Source organism: Schistocerca piceifrons, chromosome X (assembly GCF_021461385.2).
Source record: "Schistocerca piceifrons isolate TAMUIC-IGC-003096 chromosome X, iqSchPice1.1, whole genome shotgun sequence".
NCBI lineage: Eukaryota > Metazoa > Arthropoda > Insecta > Orthoptera > Acrididae > Schistocerca > Schistocerca piceifrons.
In genome coordinates, this window is record NC_060149.1 from 308,801,997 (window position 1) to 308,822,923 (window position 20,927).

Sequence of the window (20,927 nt, forward strand, 5' to 3'; positions counted from 1 at the left end):
TGCAGCAAGCCAATTTTTGGACTGAAGACCATAGCAGCAACAACAACAGCAACATATGATGTATGGATACTATGTGTTATGTGGATGTATATTATTAGTTAATGACATTTGTATGAGTTAGACAGTAGTTCTCATTTGATATTTGTTTTATGGCACTAAACGATATATGGATACATTCAAACATGAATGTTGTTCAAACTGACTAACATCTTGTTGGGGTTTTTATGTATTCAGTATATGTTATGACACTGGTGGTTTTCTATATTTGGTCATATGATACATTCTGAACACTCACTTTATCCGTATGAAATATGTGTGCTCCTCTACAGTTTGCACCTCAGCATTTTATAACTTTGACATTATATATAGATATATTTATATTTTCATTTTGATAGCTTCACCTGTATTGATACTTAGACACTGCTGATGCTGTCCTTTTTCAAGGACTAATTGCACATAGATGCATATTTATTTGGTTTACTTATTCCTGGTGGCATGTAGTTTCTTTCATACATCCACCATTTTTTAGTAGAGATTGGTAAGTTACTTCAGGATTTTACAGTTCAGTGTATGATCTATCCGGTCAATTTTTAATTATAGAATATTTAATTAATGATTTTATTTTAACTAATACATTTGTACAATGTATAGAGTGAAAATTCGTTATGGCACACTATATATAATTCTATTTTAGGTACATGAAAATTGATATATCTGCTGGTAAATTCACTACCACCGTAGTGTCCTTGATTCTTATTCTGTTTTTAATCTGTCTCTGTATTTGCATATTTGGTAAGTTGAGGTGCTATAATTATCGCTTATAGATATAGGCCTGACGATGGCGCATTGAGTCGCTGAAACTGGTTGTAATTTGTACAAAAATAACATCATAACAACTGCTACACGTGTTTCATTTTATTAAATAAGTGAACATGAAAGTCCTACAGACAACCAGTCACAACAATGGACATACCAGATCTTTTTTTTGTGTTGATTTATGTGTCATGTGAATTATTATGCTGATAATAAGTGCAGAGTATTAGACAAAATTTTCACTTGTATTTACTGAGTTACTCAATTGTAGACAAGAATAGGTTAGGTATCTGATAATTAGTTATAAAAAAGACATCATTCAGTTTTCTTGATTTAGTCATTTACTGTTTATTTCAGGAGAAACCTGTTTCGGAAGATGCTGGCTTTGTGTTGGCTGTTGGAGGAGTAATGACCTCATGTCACAATGTTGTAAAGAAATGGCAACCATTAAAAGGTGAAGCTAGTCTGTCTGCAAAAAACATAATTTCATTGCCTGTGTAAGTTATATGAGATTTTTTTAACCTCTTTTATAATTTGTAATAAATTGTTTTGTAATGCAGTTAAGTATCACTTCTTTCTTTTGTTGTGGTGAAGCTTGACTACAGTAGTTCATGAATTATCATTTGGCCTTTGGTAGAGATACTTGTAATCTTTTCCATTAATATGGAAATGAAATTATTATTTTCCTCCCCACCACCCTCATCCAAGACAATGGAATTGTCTCACTTGTGATTATTAAATGGATAGTGGTCTATAAACTCTTCTGTAGTTATTTATTGTATGATTTTGTTTTCTGATATCCATATCATCAAGAATCTCATCACAGTCTAATCTACACTTATCACTTGACACAAGCAGGGCTGCCAACTTGGGTTGATGCTGTTATCTGAGCAGGTTTTATGATACGTTTTAACAAGCATGTCTGGAGAATATGGGAGGAAGCAGCCTGTGTGTCTCTGTCCTGTGCAAAATTAGCTCGGGAATTTTCATGGAGCGAAAACACTCCCTTGGACAGCTTCCAGAGATACTTTCTCTTGGCAGCCTCCTGTAACCCCATCGGGAGATTTAGGTAGTATGCTCCTGTAATGGTTTGCTCCTTCTCGGCATAACATTTTAGCACCACACTATGGTGTTCCGCCCCTCTTTTCCAAAAGAAAAAAGCCCTCAGCATCACGTTGCCTGAGGATTAGCCTGACACAGCTGCACTGTTTTCGTTGCTGCCTTAGTTCGGTGGGTGTTTTGAATGAGTGTGACTGGAACAAAGAGAGAAGTGACATCTGTTACTTTCAAAATGTTGTGCAAGATTTTGAAAACTGATCAATGACTGATTTTTCACTTTTTCCACTGTCACCTTGACTGCAACACACTAATCTTCAGTCACCAGGACCTCCACTTCTCTGATGACCCCTGGTTTTTTACAGAGAGATGGTCTTCCACTTTATTAAATATCATTCAGACTTGTTCGATCACCCTATAGGCATCTGCATCACCTAGAAACTGTATTTATATATATATACACACACACACACACACACACACACACACACACACACACACACACACACACACAGGGTGTTTCAAAAATGACCGGTATATTTGAAACGGCAATAAAAACTAAACGAGCAGCGATAGAAATACACCGTTTGTTGCAATATGCTTGGGACAACAGTACATTTTCAGGTGGACAAACTTTCAAAATTACAGCAATTACAATTTTCAACAACAGATGGCGCTGCAAGTGATGTGAAAGATATAGAAGACAACGCAGTCTGTGGGTGCACCATTCTGTACGTCGTCTTTCTGCTGTAAGGGTGTGCTGTTCACAACGTACAAGTGTGCTGTAGACAACATGGTTTATTCCTTAGAACAGAGGATTTTTCTGGTGTTGGAATTCCACCGCCTAGAACACAGTGTTGTTGCAACAAGACGAAGTTTTCAACAGAGGTTTAATGTAACCAAAGGACCGAAAAGCGATACAATAAAGGATCTGTTTGAAAAATTTCAACAGACTGGGAACGTGACGGATGAACGTGCTGGAAAGGTAGGGCGACCGCGTATGGCAACCACAGAGGGCAACGCGCAGCTAGTGTAGCAGGTGATCCAACTGCGGCCTCGGGTTTCCGTTCGCCGTGGTGCAGCTGCAGTCCAAATGACGCCAACGTCCACGTATCGTCTCATGCGCCAGAGTTTACACCTCTATCCATACAAAATTCAAACGCGGCAACCCCTCAGCGCCGCTACCATTGCTGCACGAGAGACATTCGCTAACGATATAGTGCACAGGATTGATGACGGCGATATGCATGTGGGCAGCATTTGGTTTACTGACGAAGCTTATTTTTACCTGAACGGCTTCGTCAGTAAACAGAACTGGCGCATATGGGGAACCGAAAAGCCCCATGTTGCAGTCCCATCGTCCCTGCATCCTCAAAAAGTACTGGTCTGGGCCGCCATTTCTTCCAAAGGAATCATTGGCCCATTTTTCAGATCCGAAACGATTACTGCATCACGCTATCTGGACATTCTTCGTGAATTTGTGGCGGTACAAACTGCCTTAGACGACACTGCGAACACCTCGTGGTTTATGCAAGATGGTGCCCGGCCACATCGCACGGCCGACGTCTTTAATTTCCTGAATGAATATTTCGATGATCGTGTGATTGCTTTGGGCTATCTGAAACATACAGGAGGCGGCGTGGATTGACCTCCCTATTCGCCAGACATGAACCCCTGTGACTTCTTTCTGTGGGGACACTTGAAAGACCAGGTGTACTGCCAGAATCCAGAAACAATTGAACAGCTGAAGCAGTACATCTCATCTGCATGTGAAGCCATTCCGCCAGACACGTTGTCAAAGGTTTCGGGTAATTTCATTCAGAGACTATGCCATATTATTGCTATGCATGGTGGATATGTGGAAAATATTGTACTATAGAGTTTCCCAGACCGCAGCGCCATCTGTTGTTGAAAATTGTAACTACTGTAATTTCGAAAGTTTGTCTGCCTGAAAATGTACTGTTGTCCCAAGCATATTGCAACAAACGGTGTATTTCTATCGCTGCTCGTTTAGTTTTTATTGCCGTTTCAAATATACCGGTCATTTTTGAAACACTATATATATATATATATATATATATATATATATATATATATATATATATATATATATATATATATATATATATATATATATATATATATATAAGGTTAGGGTGTTTCAAAAATGACCGGTATATTTTTTTGTAAGTTTCCACCTACTTGGCATCACTGTTTTAGAGTTCCCTTCGGATGCAGAACTATCACATGATATTTCAGTTTCTCAATCGGCTGCACCATTTTCTTTCAGCTCCTCTAGTGGCATGCTACAGCGTTGTGGCACAAGGATTTCACTGTGTACAAGAACTGCAGACATGTACCTGAAAAAAAAATTAATTAGACAATTTTATTTTTTTGATGTGATAATTAAATCTCCATGACTATCGTTCGTCATTTCATAATCCAAAACTTCCAAGTAAAATTAAATTCTGCCAGCAGAATGTATAAATAGAGGGACCATACAAAAAGCTCTGAGGAAATCAAAGTAAATAAAACAATTAAATCAATGCTCTTGAAATAACTATAAACACAAATAAAAACAATGTGCAAATCCTATTTACAAAGATTACATTACTGCCATGAGATAATTCTCTATTGCTAGCATGCTCTTCTACTACTTGGAACTAATTCCTTGATGAACTTTGCAGTGGCTACCACCTGAACCCACTCAATTTATAAGAGTGAGCAATTGTGATAAGAAAACTGACAGTAAAGAAAATTGAATGGTGTTCAGTGAGATAGCTATGTGAATGTGAAGTTGCACATTAACTCAACTATAGAGTAGTTATGATTTTATTCTTAGGTGTTATTTTCTCATAACTGTGATATATATTTGAGAATAAAATTCAGTCATCAGTTTGCCGTGTCCCGAGAGGGAGTGAGATTGACACGTATTGGATTTAGGGGTCTTACCTCGATTGATCTTCTTGAAGAGTAGAAGTAGGTGTGGGTAGCTTCTGCAACTCCGACAGCTAGAAGGAGCAAGCTAATACTAAGGTGCAGGATACGGAACTCGGTGAGTAGTGATTACTGCTGCAGGGTAGAATTCATAAGATTCCTTATAGTTTGATAACTGAGAATCCCTACTGGCACTATCTTGCACTACTTTCTGTCAGTTGAATCTCTTACTCTGGAATCTATCTCCCTGGTTGTTGCGGAGCCGAGGCTAGCGAATCGTACTAAGTTCCCACTTCTGCCGTAGAACGACACGGAGCTTGCGTCGTTACACTCAGCAGATCTCGACTGACTATTGGGTCCTCCTGGCCCATTATTTATACTACCTTCATGCGTCACGTAAAGCTTCTAGAATGTTCTATACCTCCTCCCTGCAGGCTGACCATGTACTTAGTGTATTTCCATCATCATGTGATGTGAGAAAGCTACTGTGATCCCTGTTATGCATTCGGCTACAGCGTCCAGCTAGTCACATAACGCTATTTGTCTCTTGGCGCCGCTTCGTCGCGCTGGCCCATATCATCGACAAATACTGTCGCAATGCTTCCGTACTGGAGTGTACGCCTAGCTGCATCTCCCACTGAATAAGTCCTAATACATTTAATTTGTACTTGTCACTGATTGAGATTCTCAACACCTCCTTCCTCCAGGGGAAATTTTATAAGCTCTGTCCTCGGAGGTTATAAAATTTCTGTTTTCTCTCTTTCAGTGGCAGCAGAACATTTCTCTTGTATTTATTAGTTCTAGACCTTTGTACAATATATATGTCCTTCAAAATACATGGTGTCTTTTAACACACAAAATTCATATTACAACATTGGAAATTAGAATTTGTCTTTTACATTCATCACTCTTTACATAATACATGAATTACTCTTTTTAAATACATATCAATTAAATTTTTCTTCATACTGTTTTTGTGGATTTTTCTTTTTCATAGTACCTTTTATTTTTACAATCAACATTATCTTTTATCTGTTCGCATTCTTGGGGATTCCACCATGGGGGTGGGAGCCCTTGACATTATGGACAAGGTTGGTGACTGTCTTCTCTCTCCTTGCTTTAGGTGAGTCTATGAAACTAATAGTGGTTAATTCATCTTCTGCATCCGGTTCAAGTTTTGATGCACGTGTGTTCTTATATTTTATAACCTCCTGTTTTGGGCTCCTACTATTAACAGTGTTCGTTATGCAAATATTTGCACAATACCTTCTTTTGTGGCGGTGTTCGTAGCGACAAACACTTTGGCTGTAGAAATGGCTTACGAAGTCACCGCCACACTTTTAATAGCGGGCCGACTGGTCCGCTGGAACAGTAAACAGGAAGATGAAACCCCAAACACTCAGATTAAATAAAAGTCGGTACTTATCTTTATTCACTAAGATACAGAAACAAGGTCGTGAACTCCGTGTCTACGGAAATCTGTCTAGTTCAAGTCAGAGCGGCTAGGTCAGCGTCGGCTGACGACAAACAACTACTCTGCTGCGATGAACACACAACTGACTAGCAAGTACACAATTCGGTGGCGAGTACACAACTGAGCGGCGAATGCAGAACTGTCCTAGCGCTCGCGACTCCAGCGCTTAAGAAGCCAGAAGCCAGCGGTGCGGCGTCCGTACTTTGATGCTGCCAACCTTTTGGCAGCGGGCTCGGTTGGCATTACTGGCTAGGATACAACACCTTCCACTCAGTGTGCACAGCTGTTGCCTACACTTATGACAGCGCTTACAGTATATGCATAAACAACAGGTAATAATTATTATAACTAGTGTTACAGGTCCTGTATACCCCCACAGGGGATACGTACTCATTGACCATCCTCGAAAGGTGGTTCGCTGTTGAAACTCAATTTCATCCTGCAGCTCGTCTATCTTATGTCCGGCTGCTTTTGACTCATCTAAGTGACGTACCATATGCTCTAATGGTAACATTACTGGTATTTCTGATATTTTCTGCATCTCCTCGTCTACTATACGACAATCAACATATATACTTAAAGGGGGGGACTATATCCCTTTCACTAGTATTAGTACGAATTATTCTTTCTGACTGTAATGTTATCTGTGCACCATAGCCCTTACATTTACTCTTAAAACATAACTTTCCAGTTCCTTTGATTATAAGATCTGAGGGTGGCGAGTCATTACATAAGATCATCAACCCTTCTTCGTTTGTGACTACGAATAACCATTCGTTTCCCCGTATCTGCGTCCAGATACTTTCGTTCAATATGATATATTTTTGATTGCAATCTTTCGCTATCTTGGTGAAGGGTTGAAGCAGTCTGGCTCCACACCTCTCATGGTCGTTAGTCAACATTAATACAAAGTTATGCTTACATATCTGGTGCTTTTTGGTTATTGTCTTACATATTAATTGGTCTCCTGCCGTTTGTGTGTACTGTCTTTTTGCTTCGTCGATCACGAGAAACTCTTTCTCCGGGGTGATTTATGTAAATAACCTCTTACTATTATCATGTACTGCAGGTAAAGACCATATTTTATATAGAGTGTACTCATTGCTATCCACTAGTGAAACATTAAAGACATAACTTAAAGTATTGCCGGCTAAGAATACATCTAGGTCTATTACGTGTAATAACTGATACCCATGGTCTTCAATGAGTTTGATTGGAAACTTCTTGTCTCTTAATTCATTTTTAATTAGCCCTAAATATTTTACTACTTGAATGGGATTTATCAAGTGTGGTTCCAACAAACCTTTCTGGGCATTTGCTATTGCCGATATAAACAGATTGTATTCCCTTTCTAATTCATTAAATATGGTTGTCAACTGCACCAATTGTTCCACAATTGTTACCAAATTAAACGCTAACTGTATTTTCCTATACGTGCTATTCTTGAACTCTTCTATATTTTTGCTCAATTTATGTATTCCATTCTAGATAATCTCTTTGTTTTTAGTTATCACATTTATGGTTTGATTAAACCCCATAATTGGTGCCTTTATTATGGTAACTTGTTCTTTGGATAGCCTTCACAATTCTCTCTGTTGTTCCTCTAGGACATCTATCTTGGCCTTGAAAAATGATACGTCCTCGTCTAATGTGCCAAATAACACTTTACGTGTTTCACCTCTGAAATTCATAATACCTCTTTTCGTATGTTTCGATTCATGTCAGGCTAATTGATCTATTAACTTCCTTACCACCTCTATCTTCCGACTATGTCAGCTTATGGTTTGGTTTGCATGCTCGCATTCTACTGTACTCAGTCTCGCCTTTTGTAATTTCGTTATGCAATTTGCCACTGCCCTGGTGAGTGCCTGATTTGTGCTTTCAAATTTAGCATGCCATGCCTTTAGGTTGAAGTAACTCACTATTCTCCATTTTGTGCTGCAAAGGTGTACAATTCCTTGATTGTCATAGTAGATACCAGGTGTTGAATGGAATTTCTGCACCCGCACTTCCTTTGTAAGTATCTCGTCTTCCATTACTTTGGCCACTGCGATGCTTCCGATTATCAATACTCTCCACATTATGTGTGCAGCCATCATCTGTAATTAAAAAAATTCTTTTAGTCTGTTGGCATGTACTTTTATGCACTTCTTCTCTTTTATTCTTATTACCAATTTGGTCCTTTTACATCTATGACAGTGAATGGTCCTCTCCATTGACTATCGAGTTTCTTTGACACTTTTGTCAAATAAGAGTACTTGATTGTGCTTTCTGAATACTTTTGGGTTTTGTGTCTTATCGTATTGCTCTTTGCTTTATTCTTTGCGTCACTGTGTGTTAACCCTGGCCTCTTGATGCAATGCCTGCATCCTTTGTCGCACTTCTGTTGCATAGTCAACGTAATTATAACACTACATTTTCGGGTTTGTTCTGCAGTATTCCCAGAATGTTGCATTTTCTTCCAAAAAAAAATTCAAACTGTGAGTATCCCATTCTACTGTGTGCTAACGTGTTGAATACGAAGGTCGCAAATGGGTAGCTAAGTATCCCAATCTGCCTGATCCTTAGCTGTGAAATTTCTTAGTATTTCTGTTAGCGTACGAGGTGTACGTTCTAGAGCCCGATTCGTTTGAGGGTGGTAGCTTGTTGTTTGTACTCTCTCAGTCTTTAACAGTTTGCATAACCTTTTCATTGTCTCACTTAAAAAGTTACGTCCCATGTCGCTTAATAAGGATGTTGGTATACCAAATTTCAAAATTACTCTTTCCACTAATTTGTGTCTTGCCATTCTATTGGTTCTGTTAAGACAAACTTCGTTAGGGAATCTTGAAATGTCAGGATGTATCGGTTTCCTGAATTTGATTGTGTCATTGGCCCTACTATGTCAGTCGCACAATCCTCAAAAATAAACTCTGGCGTCAGAGTTATTTCCAACGGTTGTTTAGTCTTTGCTTGTGTAATTTTATTTTTCTGATAACTTTCGCAGGAACATATGAATTTTTCAATATTGGCCTTCATTCCAGGCCAACTGCGGTATTGTTTCACTCATTCATATGTTCAACCCATTCCTTGATGTCCCCCTTCTGGTGACTCGTGCATTTGTTTTAAGATATTTAATTTTTCTTCTTGGTTTAAAGTGATCTCCATGTCACTCGGTGGCAGTGCAGTTTGTGCTGTTTCTTCTATGCCTTGGGTGTCCTCTAACGTCCCTCTGGTCGTAATGTGTGCTTCTCCCGGAGTTTCGTCTTCTCTCTCTGTTTTCCTTCTCGTACACTCCTAATTTGTGATAATGCGTCTGCCACCTTATTGTGTTTTCCCTCTTTGTACAATATTTGCTAATCATATTCTTCTAGTTTTAACCGGAACTTCATTAATCTGGATGATGGGTCTGATACACTGCCTAGCCATACAAGAGGCTTATGGTCAGTCACAATTTTAAATTGTCTACCAAATACATATGCCCTGAAATACTTTACAGCCCATACAATCACAAGTAATTCTCTTTCTACTGTACTGTAATTCTGTTCTGCTTTATTTAGCATTTGTGAGATGAAAGCTGGTAGATCCTTCCCTATTTGTCCTTGACTTAGACAAGCTACGACTGTATGATTGCTGGCATCCGTAGTTATTATAAATTCTTTATCAAAATCCGGGTACTGTAATATCAGTGGGCAAATCAATTTCTCTTTTAACTGCTGCAATGCCTCGTCTTGGCTGGATCCCCACTCGTATGGAATTTCTTTCTTTAATAGATCATGTAGTGGTTTCGCCATTTTACTAAAATTCTTTATAAAACATCTGTAATACCCAATGAGTCCCAAAAAAGATTTTAACTGCTTTATTGTTTTGGGTTGCTGACAATTCTTTATGGCTTTTATCTTTGTAGGATCTGGTTGTAGTCCAGATTCGGTTAGGACGTGCCCCAGAAAAGTTACCTCATTTCTTACAAGGGAACCTCCCCATCGCACCCCCCTCAGATTTAGTTATAAGATGGCACAGTGGATAGGCCTTGAAAAACTGAACACATATCAGTCGAGAAAACAGGAAGAAGTTGTGCGGAACTATGAAAAAAATAAGCAAAATATACAAACTGAGTAGTCCATGTTGAAGATAGTCTCCATTAAGGAGCGTGTAAGTACAGGAGCACGGTGGTCCCGTGGTTAGCGTGAGAAGCTGCGGAATGAGAGGTCCTTGGTTCAAGTCTTCCAGCGAGCGAAAAGTTTAATTTTTTATTTTCAGACAATTATTATCTGTCTGTCATCACTTTTTTGAGAGTGATTATCACATCCACAAGAAAACCTAAATCGAGCAAGGTAGAAGAATCTTTTTGTCCCATTCGCCAAGTGTACAAGTTACGTGGGTCGACAACATATTCCTGTCATGTGACGCACATGCCGTCACCAGTGTCGTATAGAATATATCAGCCGTGTTTTCCTGTGGGGGAATCGCTTGACCTATGACCTTGCGATCAAATGTTTTCAGTTCCCATTGGAGAGGCACGTCCTTTCGTCTACTAATCGCACGGTTTTGCGGTGCGGTCGCAAAACACAGACGCTAAACTTATTACAGTGAACAGAGATGTCAATGAATGAACGGACAGATCATAACTTTGCGAAAATAAAGAAAGTAAACTTTTCACTCGAAGGAAGACTTGAACCAAGGACTGCTTGTTCCGCAGTTGCTCACGCTAACCACGGGACCATGGCGCTCCTGATCTTACACCGTCCTTGATGTTGCGTATCTTGCGCATGGACTACTCAGTTTGTATATTTTGCTTATTTGTTTCATAGTTCCACACAACTTCTTCCTGTTTTCTCGATTGATCTGTGTTCAGTTTTTCAAGGCCTATCCACTGTGCCAAGTTATAACTAAATCTGAGGGGGGTGCGATGAGGAGGTTCCCTTGTTAGGAATTCACATTTGTCGACTTGGAACTTCAAATTTCCTTTTCTTAGCTGCTCAAATACTTTTTCTAGGTGTGCATTATGTTCTTCTAACGAGGCACCCACCACTACTATATCATCAAGATAGATGAAAACTTGGTTACCTTGTACTCCACTGAGTAACGTATTCAATTAACCTCTGGAATGTTGATGGCGCGGTTTTTAGTCCCATGGCCATTTTATTGTATTCATAATGGCCTGTGGGTGTGCTAAAGGTGGTTTTTTTCTCGATCTTCTTCATCTATCAGCACTTGATAGTGTCCTTTCGCTAGATCTAGCGTGGAAAAATAGTTTATTTTCCCAAGCTGTCTAGTATTTCGTCAATTCTGGGAAGGGGGTAGACCATATTTAACGAAATTTCATTCAATTTCCTATAATCTCTTACAATTTGCCATTTCTGCCGACCACTGGCATCTGGCTTCTTAGGCAATACTAGTATTGGAAAATTCCAAGAACTAGTACTAGGGGACATTATTCCATCAGCTAACATTCTGTTTATTTCTTTTTGTAATGCTTCTTGCTGCGCCTGCGGTATTCTGTACAGTCTTTTGGTTTATCACCATTCCTTTTGCTTTCAATATTAATGGTATCTTATCTTTAACTACTGTCGTATGAGTTAACACATCTCCCGGTAAGTAAAATACATCCTTATAAGCCACACATATCCATTCAAGAGCCTGCTCTTCCTCACTTTTTAAATGTGTTGTTCGCATGTTTTCCCTTAACATGCTGAGGCTTGACTAAGTTACGTTTTTTGTTCTTGCGGATGCTTGTCTAATTCTATAACTACTCAGAGGTGGCATTTCCCCTGCAGACACATCCGGCATCTCGAAGTTTATCTCTTCTTCGCCAGTGTTTACCACACTGGTAATACAAATTCCCTCGTGGACCGTTACTATGGCTTCGGAGATAATCATGCCCTGCTGTACTTCCTATTGCAGAATTATTGCTTCCTTGACCACTTACTTTTGATGCTCGCACTTTTACGATTTATTCTTCTCTGGCACCGATCGTGATTTTGTTTGCTGCTAGCCCCTGCTGGCTTCATTCCTCGTATTTCGAATGTGGTACTGGTTGCCCCTTTCTGGCTGTTAGTACCCATTTTTCTCGGGTAAACCTATGTTCTTCGAGATTAAAACTGTGTGCCAGACCGAGACTCGAACTCGGGACCTTTGCCTTTCGCGGGCAAGTGCTCTACCAGCTGAGCTACCCAAGCACGACTCATGCCCCGTCCTCACAGCTTTACGTCTGCCAGTATCTTACCTCCTACGGGGCGTGAGTCGTGCTTGGGTAGCTCAGTTGGGAGAGCACTTGCCCGCGAAAGGCAAAGGTCCCGAGTTCGAGTCTCGGTCCGGCACACAGTTTTAATCTGCCAGGAAGTTTCATATCAGCGCACACTCCACTGCAGAGTGAAAATCTCATTCTATGTTCTTCCGTTTTTCTTTCCCCTTTTCTTTTGATTCCTAAATCTCCAGCTGGTTTCTGCTGACTAGCTACCTTCCATTGTAGTTCTTACATCTGCTTGTTGGCAGCATCTAATTCATTCTCTACGCAATACACTTTCATTTACAAGTAACAGTTTTCCTCTTTTATTCTAGCATTTTCCCATTTTGTATCCTCACACTTCTTGTGTTCCATATCTAATTGTACTTTCAACATGTGACATTTTTTCCAATGCAGTCTATTGCACATACTATGCCTGTCGCAATGTAATGGGACTGCTGCATTACATTCGCGGTTCATTTCCCGGCTGTTGCCCAACGACTTTTGTTACAATCGCTGGTGTAATGCCCTGTGCGATGGCATGTGAAGCAAGTTACCGGTTTCGCTCTATTACATGGAGGAGAATGTCCAGTTAGGTTACATTTCGAGGACCTTACAGGCAATGGACATTTTCCACGTGACCCATTCCTGTGGAATTTGCTAACATTTATTCTTTCTGTTGGTAACCTAGCTCTCATTGGTAGCGATTGATCATGTTTTATTTGACTAAATTTACGTACTTGTACGCGGCATTCTCCCGCTACGTGTCCCAGTTTTCCACAGTTGTAACATCCCTTCTTCCCTGTCTGATTCGTATACCCTGTATGCCGGTATTTTGCCTTCTCGGATTGAATTGCGCTTTCCTCAGTTGATGCCAAATCTACTGCTTCAGACAGCATTATTTTCTCTCTCTGAGCCCGTAGTATCTTTTTTATCCCATCATGAAATAAACCTTGTATAAAGACTGCTCCACCCAATTTCCTGATTGAGGCACAACTGCCTGGAATTTCTGCAGCCATAATTACTCATCACATGGCCTTGCTGAAATAGAATTGCATGGAGTCTACCTGCGCTCCCCATTGAACCACACTCTCATCTTTACTTTGGCGGCTATTAAATGTTTTGCAAACAAAATAGTGTAACGTCTGTTTGTTAGCACAGTTTTCGGTGAGGATCTCTTTCACTTCCTGCCAGGTTTCAGTATGGTCCCTTGCAATAAGCTTATTACGGGCTGATCCTGTTATTTGTCCTATAATGTACTTAACGAATAGTCTCTTAGAATTAGGTTCTACCAGTTCGTAGGCATTACCACAATTATCTCCATCAAACTTCCATGGTACTAACTTAGTTGCTTCACTATAGCTCAAGTGTAATAGATCACCATCACTGTTGATGGTTGTTTTGGCGGGTGCAGTCATTTTCACTAACCTCTTATTTTATTATGCTGCATGCTGTGTTGTTGTGAACCTGTGGTTGTGCTGATGCCATGCTGGTGGTTTGCGAGCCTCCTTCTCGTGTCGACTGTTGCTGTCTGGAATGGTGGGCCTCTCACCCACAGTTGTAGTCGATGTTGCCTCGGGAATGGTGGGCCTCTGCCCACGGTCGCTGTCGCTGATACCTCGGGAATGGTGGGCCTATGCCCACGGTTGCTGCTGCTTGTTGCCTTGGGAACGGTGGGCCTCTGCCCATGGCTGCTGCTGCTGTCACGTCTCAAACTGTGGACCTGCTGGCCAACGTCTGTAACCGCTCTCCGTCCCAAGCCTCTCACTCTTCGTTACTCCTTTCCCTTGCACCTATTCCTGTACCCTGAGTTTGTATGTCCCTTTAGATGAGCACCTAGTTAAACCCCACACTTGGCACCAAATTTTCTTCTGCCCCTGTTGTGTCTCGAGAGGGAGTGAGATTGACACGAATTGGATTCAGGAGTCTTACCTCGATAGATCTTCTCGAAGAGTAGAAGTAGGTGCAGGATACGGAACTCGGTGAGGAGTGATTATTGCTGCAGGGTGGAATTCATAAGAGCCCTTATAGTTTGATAACTGAGAATCACTACTGGCACTATCTTTCACTACTTTCTGTCAGTTGAATCTCTTACTCTGGTATCTATCTCCCTGGTTGATGCAGAACCAAGGCTAGCAAATCGTACTAAGTTCCCACTTCTGCCGTAGAACGACACAGAGCTTGCGTCGTTATACTCAGCAGATCTTGACTGACTATAGGGTCCTCCTGACCCCTTATTTATACTACCTTCGTGCATCACGGAAAGCTTCTAGAATGTTCTATACCTCCTCCCTGGAGACTGACCACGTACGTCATATATTTCCATTGTCATGTGATGTGAGAAAGCTACTTTGATCCCTGTTATGCATTCGCCTACAGCATCCAGATAGTCATGTAATGCTATTTGTCTCCTGGCACCGCTTCGTCGGCGCTGGCCCTTATCATCGACAAATACTGTCGCAATGCTTTCGTACTGGAGTGTACGCCTAGCTGCCTCTCATGCTGAATAAGTACTAATACATTTAATTTGTACTTGTCACTGATTGAGATTCGCAACAAGTTGCACAAGGGAAAGGAAGTTGCTAATTGTATAACTAAGTATCACTCATGTTATTATTAGCAACAGGAAAATTTTACAAAAATTGTAACATGAAATTGGCATTTTTTAGTGAAATAACATGAAATCAGCAGTTTTGTGAAATATTACAAAATTTGGCATTTTTCTGTATAAAAGAAATTTATAAATGGGTAGATGACAGTTTGTTAAATTTTGTAACTGACAGTTATTGAATATTGAAATTTGTTTTTGACTTCGTTTTTTCCCCAAGGCAAAGGTTTGTGTATAATCATAAAATGACAGTTAATTTCCCATGTAATGAAGTGTGTGTTGATGTGAAGCAAAAATGTCCCACTTCTGCCTCACCCCATTCCAGTAACTGTTTTAATCATTGACATCACATTTCCTGAAACTTTGGCACAACAAACAGTACAAAATACGATGTGTTTTGTAGAGATCTTTAATCCTGTGCATCAGTTATGCTCTATGCTGTCATAGCACGCAAGTATAAATAAGAAAACTGCCAATACGGCACTTAAGTTTTGGTTGTAAACATCACAGTATTTATGTATAGCAGACAGAAGAATGTAAATCGTGCTGCGTGAATAGTACATCTGATCATTTCTTATGGAATTGCATTCATTGGTTTTGCCAACTTGTAATCAACCCATCACCTTACAACATAAGCTAGTCCTTAGGCTATGCAGCAGATCAGGCTGTCACCTCAAACTTTATTCAGAAAATAGTAAAACTAATACTGATATGGTTTCCTACCAGAAACACCTTTGCATGTCATTATGTGCCCTGTTCTGTGATTTGTTGGTAGAAGGAAACCTAGAAGGCGCCACTGGAACTGGCAAAGAGTTACACCAAAATTGGATATAAAATAAAATTATTTTTCCTGTCCCGTATTATTACTCATTCATTTTATTTAGAATGGAAACAGTCGACACAGTCCATTGTAGTTTCGCATATTTACTGAGTTATTCATTCTTTCTCTTCCAGTGAAACCAGTTTGTAGTTCTGTCAATTAAATTATGAGTTTGTTCTTTCAACTGACACCATTCTTCATTGTTTTATTTGACTGCACCCACCAGCTTGACAATTCTCAAACAAGGCTGTCGTGCACCACTCAGTATTCTGATGCACAACTGAATTAAAAGTCACATAAGTTGTGATCCAAATTACAGATTTAAATGCATCTAGAACCAATCAGTTTTAAATTGAACAAAGCATGTATTACGGATATGTTCTGCCATAAATTATTCTCCTATTCTACTTACTAGCTTACGTAACATTGTCATTTGGAAATGAGAGTGGTCAGTGAAGTACCATATTGCTGCCATGTCTCACACTGAACTCTTATGCTAAAAGAGCTGTCTCCGACCACCATATGGCCGTCCAGGTGTAAGTTTTCTGTGGTTTTCTAGAATCAATCAAGGCAAATGCCGGAGAGAATTTGATGACCATTATTATATGTGAAGCTTAGCTTTTATTGCTGAAAAATATCATAGTAGTCATATTTCACAAAGCAAGAATACATATTGTCGCACCATATTCTTCCGAATTTGAAGTCCACTGCCAGGCCACTCAGAGCGTTACTACAGACTCTGTTTCCATATTGTAGCATGGGCATCGCACTGAAGATAATTTGGCAGTCTGTGTTCACAAACTACCATGCTTTATTTGGTGGATTTCGTGTTTATACTTTCATAATACCAAAATATGCAGTGAACACATTGCCACACATGAAAGGTCTTTCCAAAAAAATTTTGGATGGCAGTTCCTCTAAGTTCTATGCCAGTGCAGGAAACCTTTTTAGGACCAAAGGATTGATAAATTTTAGAGCTCCAAACAAATGTATATTGTCACCTAACACAGAAAAAAATAAACTTTCACCTGGGGTGTAGTGAATTATCACCCAGAAAACAGTGTACTTATAACTGGGAAATCCCAGAAAAATCTGGGATTTTTTTCATGTCCACATATACACCCTGTCAGAAATGTAATGGCTGCATTACAAATTACTGGGTATACGAACCAGAAGTCGTAGTTTTGTGTACCCAGTAACGCTCCATACCATAATACCAGGTGCTGGCCTGTGTCACAATGATCAGTGCAGTCTGGCAATGTTAGTTCTTCTCGAAGCCTCTGTACATGGATTGTCCGTCATGATGCTACACAGAAAACTGGGCCTTGTGTGGAAAGGTTTGGTGCCACTCCTGTGTTCAATATCATCTTTGGGTGCCCCGAAGTTGGCACACCCATATTCTGCCAGATCAAGGGAGGTCGCAATGATGGTTGCCATGCTGACAATCCGTTGTGCTCCAGATTTGCTCACACACTCTCATCTTGTACAAACGAGCCCATTTTCTGATTTTAGGTATGTGATGTGATGATATGATCCTGCATGTCTGAGTGCACAACGTGTGGTTCTCCCAGGTACTAGTGACACACATCCACTGAGAAAATGTATGTCACTGAGTGTGGTGGTCCTGAACCCATTGATTCCATATTTGCAGGACAGTCCTGAGATTCTGACTAGTGCAAACAGCTTTATGATATAACAATAAACCACAATCTTTGTGATCCTTCTGCTGTCAAATTATGACCTTTTGATATCGAAGCATGTAGGACAGTTCATGCCATTTTGACATTTGTTGCATGCCACCCTTCAGGTGTAGCAATTTCAATGACCAGCACTGGGTTTGTAACATTGATCTCTCAAAGAACAATGCTTGTGCCATGTTGTTACACCAACTTGGTTTATAAAAAAGTTATTGGTTGTTTGAAGCTTGTCGTGATCTTCGGATTTTTCATAGAATGCAGGCTTTCACGGCCAGTATTTGCATTATTGCTGATATTTGTTTTAAGGGATTTAGGTCATGGTCTGAGGCACAATTCTCCACCTAACATTCATCTTCCAGTGCTCTAGACATCAACAGAGGCTTTAAAAGCTTAAGAAAAATTAGTCACTTTCAAGCTCAGCAAACTGAACTGTTTACATATATATCCACACATCTGCCATTCGCAACATCATCAGACCCCTGCCGAAGAGTGCGAAGTTGTGCCAATGTAATGGAGCTTATAGTGGGGAGGATCTGGTACTACTTGTTTCGTTTATCACTAAGGTCCACAATTTGTCCAATTTCAATCCGTCTTCTTTTCTGGTAAAATTGTTTCTGTGCATTAGAATTTCTATGACCACTGTGGACGTCTTAGTGTTGTAAAGATTAAATGTTGCTAACACCATAGTGTCAGAGAAAAGAATTTGGTGGTTCCCTGGTCCCACTGCACGATATGCTACTGCTGATTTATCCATCTCGCCCAGGCAACAGTTGCTTTCGTGTTCCTTAGGGTGGGTGTTAATGTTCTTCTTGTGGTTCCTATGTACACTTGACTGCAAGTGCAAGGGATTTTATATACTGCTGCTGTGGCAAGTGGCAGACGTAGGTCCTTTACAGTGTTCAAATATTCTTGCACCCTTCCTGTTGGTTTAAGGTGCGTGAATATTTGGACGCTGCAGTGGACCTACAGCTGCCATGTGCCACAGTGTAGTATTTAAAATCCCATGCACTTTTGGTCAAATGTACATAGGAGCCACAAAAAGAACATTAACACCCACCCTAAGGAACACGAAAGCAACTGTTGCCTGGGCAAGATGGATAAATCAGCAGTAGCATATCGTGCAGTGGGACCAGGGAACCACCAAATTCTTTTCTCTGACACCATGGTGTTAGCAACATTTGGTGCTTACTACACCAAGTTGTACGGGGAGTCCATAAAAATTCAGAGGCAAGGAAACAATTTTAACAGGAAAGGATGAGGATTGATATTAGGTAATTTGTGGGTTTCAATGCTAAGTACGACAAACAGCACCAATTCTTCCCCACTATAAGCTCCATAGCATACGTTGACATAACCTCGCAATCTTAGGCAATGGTCTGCTGACGTCACAAATGGACTGTTTTGTGAATTCATATAAACAGTTTGGATTGTTGAGCTTGTATGAGACTGTAACTGCTTTCTGAATTGTTAGTCTTTTTAGATGTGTTGCTGGTAATCACTTCAGTTCTGTACTTAGTATTACGAGGGCAGTTCAATAAGTAATGCAACACATTTTTTTTCTGAAACAGGGGTTGTTTTATTCAGCATTGAAATACACCAGGTTATTCCCCAATCTTTTAGCTACACAACACTATTTTTCAACGTACTCTCCATTCAATGCTACGGCCTTACGCCACCTTGAAATGAGGGCCTGTATGCCTGCACGGTACCATTCCACTGGTCGATGTCGGAGCCAACGTCGTACTGCATCAATAACTTCATCATCATCTGCGTAGTGCCTCCCACGGATTGCGTCCTTCATTGGGCCAAACATATGGAAATCCGACGGTGCGAGATCGGGGCTGTAGGGTGCATGAGGAAGAACAGTCCACTGAAGTTTTGTGAGCTCCTCTCGGGTGCGAAGACTTGTGTGAGGTCTTGCGTTGTCATGAAGAAGGAGAAGTTCATTCAGATTTTTGTGCCTACGAACACGCTGAAGTCGTTTCTTCAATTTCTGAAGAGTAGCACAATACACTTCAGAGTTGATCGTTTGACCATGGGGAAGGACATCGAACAGAATAACCCCTTCAGCGTCCCAGAAGACTGTAACCATGACTTTACCAGCTGAGCGTATGGCTTTAAACTTTTTCTTGGTAGGGGAGCGGGTGTGGCGCCACTCCATTGATTGCCGTTTTGTTTCAGGTTCGAAGTGATGAACCCATGTTTCATCGCCTGTAACAATCTTTGACAAGAAATTGTCACCCTCAGCCACATGACGAGCAAGCAATTCCGCACAGATGGTTCTCCTTTGCTCTTTATGGTGTTCGGTTAGACAACGAGGGACCCAGCGGGAACAAACCTTTGAATATCCCAACTGGTGAACAATTGTGACAGCACTACCAACAGAGATGTCAAGTTGAGCTCTGAGTTGTTTGATGGTGATCTGTCGATCATCTTGAACAAGTGTGTTCGCACGCTCCGCCATTGCAGGAGTCACAGCTGTGCACGGCCGGCCTGCACGCGGGAGATCAGACAGTCTTGCTTGACCTTGCGGCGATGATGACACACGCTTTGCCCAACGACTCACCGTGCTTTTATCCACTGCCAGATCACCATAGACATTCTGCAAGCGCCTATGAATATCTGAGATGCCCTGGTTTTCCGCCAAAAGAAACTCGATCGCTGCCCGTTGTTTGCAACGCACATCCGTTACAGACGCCATTTTAACAGCTCCGTACAGCGCTGCCACCTGTCGGAAGTCAATGAAACTATACGAGACGAAGCGGGAATGTTTTAAAATATTCCACAAGAAATTTCCGGATTTTTCAACCAAAATTGGCTGAGAAAAAAATGTGTTGCATTACTTATTGAACTGCCCTCGTATCAGCAAGCTGGGGTACAGCATGTGTTCTGATATTATATGGAACCCCAGAGTTACTGTAAGGATTTGTGTACATTTGTACATTTAGAGCCACTGACCTTTCATCTCATAATGGAGGGAAAATCATATTACTGTAATAAGAGTAAAGGTTTCTCCACCATACCAACCTTGAGCAATGTTGTACCCATCTCTGCTTCATGTATGCGTGATAAGAAATATGTAGATCATGTAGTATCTTGTTGGACAGTATGCAGATAAACATAACAGATGGTGACACAGAACATCAATTACTGTGTTTAGTCCCAGTCTACATGAACTACCTGTCTATTATTCTTCCATAAATTTATTTGCTTGATAGTGATAGGTATTCAGCAGAAAAGTGTTTTTTTTTTTTTTAATTATATCTGTTTCTGCAAATGGTACTACAAATGTAGGTACTACAAATGTAAAGTCTTAA

At 40.5% G+C, this 20,927-nt stretch overlaps 1 protein-coding gene across 3 annotated transcripts in view; it reads left to right on the forward strand.

The window, feature by feature from the left end:
* The window catches only part of LOC124721791 (cell cycle checkpoint protein RAD17), a 130,409-nt gene that overhangs the window by 92,598 nt on the left and 16,884 nt on the right, over positions 1-20,927 (forward strand). For all 3 annotated transcript variants that reach the window (XM_047246910.1, XM_047246909.1, XM_047246908.1), the window contains one exon: positions 1,171-1,310. In XM_047246910.1, coding sequence (XP_047102866.1) covers positions 1,171-1,310 — 140 coding nt within the window. The remainder of the gene's footprint in view (positions 1-1,170; positions 1,311-20,927) is intronic.